A 9,086-nucleotide genomic window follows, 5' to 3' on the forward strand; every position below is an offset into this window, starting at 1 on the left:
ACCTTGCAAGCATAAGGTCCTGAGTTTGATCCCCAATACCAAAGAAAAAAAAAACAATGAGGATGCTTTCATTTCCATGTAATCATATCTCTTTTTTTGGTACTGAGGATTGATCTTGGACCTTGTGCTTGTAGGGCAGGCGGCAGAACCAGAGCTAAATCCCCAGCCCTAGTCATATCTTTTAAATCAATCTTTTAAAATATCTTATTAAAATTTTTACCCATAGATTATATTTTCTCCAATATAGTCTTAAAATATTTTTCCATTTGTCTTTTATATTTAAGTCTTTAATCCAGTGGGAATTTATCTTTCTATACCATGTGAACTACAGATTTTACTTTTCTCTCCATTTTGATAATCAATTATTCCACATCAAAACTTGAAATAGATTATCTTCTCCCCAGTGATCTACAATGCCAGTTCAGTCAATTTTTATGTGTAAATATATTTTTGGCACAGTCTATCTGTTCCTGAGGCAATATAATGCTTTCTAAATTACTGTTGGGGTTTTTTTATTATTATTTAAGGCAAGTCTCTTCTACTTTTAGAGTGTCTTAGCTATTATTGGGCCTTTGATTATGTATATAAATTTTAGGACAAATTTCTCAAGGTTCTCAAAATATTCAGATGAGGTCTGGGGATTTAACTCAGCAGTGCTGTCACCTGTCTCACAAGCACAAGGTCCTGAGTTTGATCCCTGGTACCAAAAAAAAAAAATTGATGAGATTTACACAAAATTTTCAGAAAGATTACATAATATTGATTAACATTACATATAATATTGAATTTTGCTATCTATGAACTGATATGTATATTTTACATATAATGGTCTGCTTGAACACTGCTTATATAAAATGTTATTTTAAATATTTTGTTGTTATAGAGAAAGTCAAATGATTCTTGTTTATGGTCTTCAGCCACCTTACTAAACATTATTAGTTCTAACTAATAGAGACATAAAACAGCCAGCAAACTATCTGGATATCCTATGATGGCAAAACTAAATTAATAACAATTTGTGTTCTTACTTCTTTTCATGTCTTTCTGTGCGAGTATGGATCTCCAATATAACGACGTCCAGAAGAGACATTAAGGGGAGTGCTTACAGTGCACCATTAAAAGTGATATTTCATGTGAGTTCTTATTAGATATCCTTTATCAAGAAAGTTCCTTCTATTTTCATTTTTCTAAGTGTCTAATGTGAATACTGAATTATGTCCAATATTTTCCTATCTCTACTGAGATAATCATATTGCTTTTCTCCTTTACTCAATAAATAGAGTAAAAAATACTTTAACTTTTCTGAGGGATTTCTGGTATAAGTGCTCAATCAAATGTCTTTTCTTTTTTATACATTCCTGGCTAGTCAGTATTTTGTTTAGGATTTATATACCTATTTTCATAAAGAAGATTGGCTTTTGATTCTCTTTTATAACTTTTTATAACATAACCTTTGTGATTTTGAGGTCAAGATTCTACTCACTAGAGAGTTTTTAATCTTCTTTTCTCTGGAAGAGCTGTGTAATATTTGGAATAATCTGTTACTTGCAAGTTTGGTAGAACTGCCACAAAACCATCTGACCTTGAGTTTTCTTTGTGGGAAGATTTTTAACTCCTAATTTAATTTCTTTCATAGATACAGAGGACTCATAGGCTTTTTATTTGTCAGCCTTACTAAGTTACATTCTTCCTAGAATTTGTGCACGCTATAACTTGGTTCTTAAATGTCCCCCAAACACATTGGAGGCCCATGTGTCTGTGGTGCTAGTGGGAGGTAGTGCAACACTCAGGAAGTGGGGCTTTGTGGGAGGAAGTGAGGCCACTATAGGTGTAGCTTTGAAGGGATACTGGGGTCCCAGCCCCTTCTTGTCTCTTTTTGCTTCTCTTTGAGGTGAAAAGGCCTCCTGTACCTCAGCTCCTACTGTGAGGTACTGTGCTGCCACAGAACTAAAGCAACAAGGCCAACGGACCACAGGACTAAACCCCTAAAACATGAGCCAAATAAACTTTCCCTTCTTTAAATTAATTACCTCAAGTATTTTGTCACAGTGATAAAAATTAATACCATCCACTTTTTTATGTATGTAAATTATTTTCATAAAATTTGTCATTTTTAATCTCTGTAAGACTTGTACTTATATTCTCTTCTTTATTTCTAATATATTTATCTGAATTCTTTGCACTTAATTTTGTCAAAGATTTTCCCACTTTATTAGACTTTACAAAGAACCGACTTTACGTTTATTTTTTTAAGCAACTTCTACATTTATTGATTCTATTTTTATCTTTGTTTTCTATTAAATTGATTTCTGCCCTTATCTAGTTTCTATTTTCAAACAAATCTATTCTATTGTTCCTTCACTCACTAATATTCATTCTGTTTTCTTTTATAAGCAAATATAGATACAAATTTCCTCCTAAATTCCATTTTGGCTATCTACTATAAAATTTGATCTGTGACATTTTCATTATCTGGTCAGTTTAAATCTATACTGTGATTTCTTTTTAAATTCAGTGATCTGGAAGTATAATTTCAAATTTTCAAACTCAGGACAAGTTTTTAAATTATCTTTTTATTATTAACTTCTAAATTAGTTTCAGTAAGATACAAATTGTGGTAACGATTCTCTGAAATTTGAAGTATTTATATCATAAACAACTAATTTCCCTAATATATAAAGAACTCTAATAAATCAATAAGAAAAAGGGCCAAAGAACATAGTTGTTTTTAAATGGACAAAAGACAATGAAACATGAAAACCCAGGAATCTAAATTTAAATGGTACTTTAATGTGAAATAATACCTAACTTCACTCATAATAAAAGAAATATAGACTACTTTTTTTTTCCTTTTTTTACTTATTTGAGTAGCAAAGATTTAAAAAAAAAAAAAAAACTTCTGACAATATTCTGCATTAGTGAGGGTATGAGGAAAGATGCAAAGATATACACTGCCTACCAGAGTAAAACTCGTAACATTTAAAAGAGCAATCAGTAATATCTATCAAAACTCCAAACTCATTTATGGTTTTATTCTACAAGTTCATCTCTAGGAATCTCTTACAGATATTCAGGCATGTACAAAACAAAACTGCAGGGCATTCATTACAGAACTGTTTGTAATAGCAAAATATTAGAAACAGTCATCAATAAGGTACTAGTCTAATCGTTGCAACTATATAAGGGAACACTAAACAGCCACTCTTTAAAAAGGAATAAAATACTCTTCTATGAATCATATTGGAAGATATCCAAGATACATGTTATGTGAACATTTCCAGGTAAAGCTGCCACCGTTTATGCAGAAAAGATACTGTTATAAAATATATACGCACATGCTTGTGTGTGCCATACAATATGGAACTGCAGGTATGCCTATGTACTGGGATATTCAATAAGCTGATAAAACCAGTTAGTTCTAAAGAGGGACATTATTGGTGGTGGAACATGAGTGAAAGACTTTACCATAAAACTGTGTAGGACCTGTTGAAAACATTTTTTAATTCTATTTTACCTTTCAATTTTTAAAATTGTCTTCTGATTTTTTTTTCCTAATTTTGGGAATGGAGCCCTAGAACCCAGGGCCTCATGCATGATAGGTAAGCAGTCTACCAATGAGGTACACTGCCAGCCTAAAAACAAATTTTTAATAAGCCTGATTAAATAAGGTGGTTACTTAACAGAAACGCCTATCTGTCACTAGTAAAAAACATGGTATATGAATATAGTTCTGGCATGGTGATAGAATTATCTTAGTGAAAATCACTGTTTTTAGCTACTACCAAAGCCTACTTTGATGTAAAATCTCCTATGATTACATGATCTAAAAGCTTACTTTGTTCAATTTGAAGTCTTCCAGTGGACTGCATAAATCCAATCCTATTATCTGCTATACACTGATACAGCCCAGAATCTTCCATGGTAACCCCAATGATTTTCAGTTCATTTCCTACAGTTAGATGTCGTGGGGAAGGATGAATAGGCTGTGCATTATGAAACCAGGTACGGTTAGGGATTGGGTTTCCATGAACATCACAGGTAAAATGCGCTGTGGCACCTAAAGACACTCTTTGGTCCTGTAGTCCTTTAGAAATTGAAGCATGTTCTGAAAGTAAAACACAAAATAAACTCTAGACCCTAAAATATCTGTTTTAAATTATCACATAAGTCTATAATATCTTCTACCAATAACAACTTGAAAACAAGTTGTATTCTTTATTGACATTCTTCCATCTGCTGTGATTATCAAGAAAAAAATAGAAATATATTTTAACTTCCCACTAATGGGATAAACCATATGTTATTAATAAGTTATAGTTTCCTTTTTTAGATCAATCCACCCACTTGACTCCCCTAATACACATGACTATGCACACATACATACAAATAGTTTCTAATCCAGGGCTTTTCTTAGCATTTACTTCAGGTGATTAATTTAAAATAAATTAATCTAGTCTCCCCCTAGATTTCATGTTAAACAAGAGCAAAAGAAGTTTGTTTTTTTTTTTTTCATTTTAAATTCTTTTTATGGTCAGTTCATTTCTGAGATTAGGTGTACATTAGGAGAAAAAAAGAAAAAGACCTTGCATAGGCTAGGCAAGTGCTCTACCACTGAGCTATATATCCTCTATCCCTCTTATTAAATATTAAAGCTCTCTTGCCATCTATCTCTTTGTTGCTAACCTATATCAGGTAATGATATCAGTGAATATGAAAAAATTTACAAAAATTGTATTTACTATGAAACTACTTCCTATTCAATTGTTTCCACCTTTCAGGAAAATCTGCTTTGATAAAGGCAAACACTTTCTGCTGGTACGTGATAGTGAGGTAGGTAGCTGACAGAAGAAAAAAGAAACAGCTTTCAGACAAGAAATACATATAAAAATGTAGATAAAAATAATGCAAATTTTATGAGCCAAACTTAGGTGGAAAGCATACCAAAAGGAAAAAAGTTTTAAAGATTAAACAGACTGAGTCCTTTTTGAGAATGTTTTCTAGCCAGTACTCTGTTTTAGTTACTATGACAGGACACCATGTAGCTACATCTCAGAATCTTCTGTTGAATTCATGAAGACGGGAGAACAAGTTGTACATTACGTAGTCAGGTTAGGGGTGAGATTCCCAAGAATATGCCCTGTGCACTGTTCTATGCCACTCAGAAACACAGCCTAATTCAACAGCCCTTGAGAAAAATGATGACTGTTCTGGCTACTGGTGTGGATATTTTAGATAATCCAGGTTTCAATCTGAGCCCACAAATATCCTTCAACCATCAGTTACACTAGAAAAATGGCCAGATTTGAAAAAACAAAACAAAAAAATCATTGAGGAAGTAACATCTCACCAAGTACATTAACCATGTAAGTGACATGTTTTATATCTCCAGACTTGTTGCCCACCACACAGGAATAGTTTCCAGAGTCTGCTGGGTCGATGCTTGCTGTGGTGAGATGGGAATACAGTCGCCTCCAGTTGCTCCCCAGCACAGCATCTTGCCCCTCCTTCAGCCAGTACACTTGAGAGGCCGGAACCCCAGTCACCACGCACTCCAAAGTTACAGGGCTATGAGAAAGAACAGCTAATGCCTGGGAAAGAGGGGGGTGAAGAATGTGAAAACTATCCAACAAAGGGCCTGGAAGAGGAAGAAAACACAAAATACTATTACTACAGATTCACATCCAATCTCTTAGCAACACTGTAAGCGTCCCCATGTTCCCACTTATTTTTCTTCATACCCAACAAGGTTCCATTGGATAGCTAAATCATTTTTAGTTTAAGATTAATATTTTGTGGTTCTTTAGAATGACTTCTGAATTAGCACTCTGAAAACGTAAAATTCTCAAAAAGTCTAGAAACCATTCCTTTATTGTGCTCTATTGATGTGACCTAAACTAACAGTTACAATCTAAAATTACCCATGATTTTTATATCTGAAAGGAATGAGAAGATATATTTTTTCCTTAATTCATATTTAGCCACCACTTGATTACCATTAATATAAAGTTTTTATATTTTAAAAATAAACGATACTATTCGATAATTCATTGATGCATTTGCTTTGTTCCTAAGACTAAGATAAAATAAACAAGATCCGTAAAAGAAAATAAATTCACCTGCACCGACTTTTATGAGCAATGCTTTTGAGAACTAGCTATTACCACTCTCCCAAATACTTACGACTCACAAGGAGCTTCTGGCCAACAGGTTCAACTTTTAATTCATTGGTGACAGGATTATAAGCTGCACATTTGTATACTCCTTTGTCTTCTGAGGACACATTCAAAATCTGAAGGTTTCCTGATGGAAGGATTACATAATTCCCTGAGGAAGGAAAGGAGTCCAGTTAGGCCTTGCCCTTGCTGAAGATTACCATGACACAACTAAAACTAGCAAAGGTTAACCGCTGTGTTTTAGATTTAGATACACAGGATCAGCAGCAAATAAGCAATTAAAGAAAATGCATTAAATGAAAGAAAGGGCAAGTCCAGGCAAAAAAGAAGGTCAACAGTACTTGTAGAACAAAATCAAACCTATCAGAAACATCTGAGTAGAAGGCGAGTTTAAAAGCATAAGAAGTATGTTTTGACAAAGATAAAATGACCACAGCCACCACCTTGATAAACATCTACCTGTAGCACCAGTCACTGGGAATTCATTCATTGTCTATTCATTCTTTTCAATAAATATACACTGGGTAGCTATTTTCAGCCAGGTATGTTACAGGCATATGTGACAGAGAAACGCGGAAAGCACATCAGGGCCCTGCATTCATACAACTAACATTCCACAGGTGACGGGTGGCAGAGAAAGGGGACACAGCCAACGAGCAAGCAAAAAAATATATAAAACACGTCAGATGGGATAAACTCTATAAAGAAAAACAGATTTGAATAAAGGGTTAGAGCAACAAGGAATATTTCAGAGAGGTCCATGCAGGCAGTCTCTTTCCTAACAAGTAGTATCTGAGTGGGGACCAGAATGAACTGCAGGAGCAAACACTTGGGGTATGGGACTGTGGTCACTAGCATAATGTAAGCCATCTGTCTTGGTCTCTTCCACTTGCCTTCTGAGATTATAGACAATACATGTGATGTATTTTTGCATGCACAGTCCCTGGTACACATAGAGCTTACTAGCAGGTTTTGTAATAAGCATTTTCTCTGAGTGTGCTACTGGCTTTTAATAAAAGGACTCACCTGTGGAATGTTTCAGCCACCTTCCCCGGATCTTATAGCGCACCTCAGCTTTGGGGTTACTAGTTGGTACCTGGCAGCCAATGAAACCAGTGCTTTTCTCTTCTGCTGTTATAACATGCTTTGTGGATGAGTCAAAATCACCAAGAACTGAAGAAAATAGATAAAATAAATTAATGCAAAATTGAATACTTCTCCTCAAGGGAAATTTGAAAATTAGAAACATCTGCAGCATGGCCTGGATAGCTAATCCCGGTCCTGAGGGTAGCACTTTTTTTTTGTATCTGAAAGAGCAGCTGTGATAGTACCTCTAAGTTATCTCACTCTTTTTCAGAAGTCACTGCTTTCAAGAAACTGTAAGAAAAACAAACTTCTTCTAAAACACTAGGAAGAACTATAATAGTTATTCCCACTTTGTAATGATAAATCCTTTTTAATCCAGGCCCTCATTAAAATACTCAAATTGCAAAAAAAAAAAAGAGGGGGCTTCTGGAAATAAACCTAGGACATCAAAAGCCAAAGTAGTATATTGTGTAAATTTTTTGAATATACTAACTCAGTCTCTATTCCTTTCCATTTAAATTCACTGCAGCCAAGCCTACAGGAAGGGCTCTTTATTATCTTCCAGTGCCCAAAGAATTCAACAGTCTGCTGCTAGGAATCCAGCCCTCCAGTGTATGTCTTGGAGCTGTCTATGGGTCACAGCTCTACAAAAACATTTACTCTTCTCAGTTATGACAAACTCACTACTCCCAGGGAATCCAGATTTATTCTGTAAATAGGGGTGCCCTTACAAGACGTTTTCCATTACTGGAAGCCATTAACCATTTGAAAGGCAGATGGCTCAAACTTACTAAGAAAAACACACAATCCAGATTTTCCATAAGTTCCATACTCAAAATTCCTTTCTTTACAGTCAGTTATTTTTTTTTCCTGCTTCTTTAGCCTGGTTTCAATTAAATAAATTAAAATCACTCAATAATCAAGGCAAATAAAACAATGAGACATAAGAGAAAGATAAAGCACTGCACGAAATAACTGAGTGTCAAAACAGACAACAGCTTTTTTTGTTGTTATTGACATTAAGGATGTTTAAGGACATACAAAGAAATTGTTTAGAATTAAGTTTAGAAAATTGTTTTAACTATGGAGTTTTAAACAATTCCGGGCTGGGGATTTAGTTCAGGGGCACCATGCCTGCCCTGCAAGCCCAAGGTCCTGAGTTAGATCCCCAGTACCAAAAAAAAAAAAAATCATTTCCATGTAATTGTTTGAAATGAAGATAGTAGGCTAGGCCACATAAGTTCAAGTATATTTCCTCAAGTTATAAGTATGATCAAGTCAAGGCTGAGTAAGAATTCTTAAGACTGCTACCAATGTATGTCTCACACCAAAGCCCACGCTTTTGCTACAATTCAGAAATGCAAACACTGTCATTGCAAGAAAACTCACAGATAATAAGGACCAAATAAAACTTACCTGCAATGGATACTGTTGCAGGGCCACTCAAAACTGCACCGATGCTATTGTTGGCAATGCACTGGTAGTAACCCGAAAGGAAGGGGTTAAGAGAAAGAATCGTCAAAGCCCCCTGATGAATCTTAATCTGTTCCATGTTTCTATCCAATCTTTTTCCATTATGCAACCAGGAGATGTGAGCAGTCATGGGTTTAGCAGAACAATGTAGTATTACAGGTCCACCAAGCTTCTGGACAGTAGAAAGAGGCTCAGAAATAAAATAAGGTGCCAAGTCTAAAAGGGAACATACCCCATATGCCAAAGGGTAAAGAGAGGGGAGGAAAGGGAAGGAAAAGGAGAGATAGATAAGAATATATTAAATGCATTTCATCTGAATATTTGTAACTAAGGCAATATTATATAAATATATGT

General features: G+C 34.8%; 1 protein-coding gene across 2 annotated transcripts in view; it reads right to left on the reverse strand.

Annotated features, from left to right (window-relative positions):
* The window catches only part of Cdon (cell adhesion associated, oncogene regulated), an 86,264-nt gene that overhangs the window by 47,126 nt on the left and 30,052 nt on the right, over positions 1-9,086 (reverse strand). For both annotated transcript variants that reach the window (XM_010628657.3, XM_010628658.3), the window contains exons 3-7: positions 8,676-8,948; positions 7,200-7,346; positions 6,181-6,324; positions 5,348-5,635; positions 3,836-4,105 (exon numbers count right to left, since the gene is read on the reverse strand). In XM_010628657.3, the coding sequence (XP_010626959.1) occupies positions 3,836-4,105; positions 5,348-5,635; positions 6,181-6,324; positions 7,200-7,346; positions 8,676-8,948 (1,122 nt within the window). The remainder of the gene's footprint in view (positions 1-3,835; positions 4,106-5,347; positions 5,636-6,180; positions 6,325-7,199; positions 7,347-8,675; positions 8,949-9,086) is intronic.

Source organism: Fukomys damarensis, unplaced genomic scaffold (genome assembly GCF_012274545.1).
Source record: "Fukomys damarensis isolate Sample0158 unplaced genomic scaffold, DMR_v1.0_HiC HiC_scaffold_16, whole genome shotgun sequence".
NCBI lineage: Eukaryota > Metazoa > Chordata > Mammalia > Rodentia > Bathyergidae > Fukomys > Fukomys damarensis.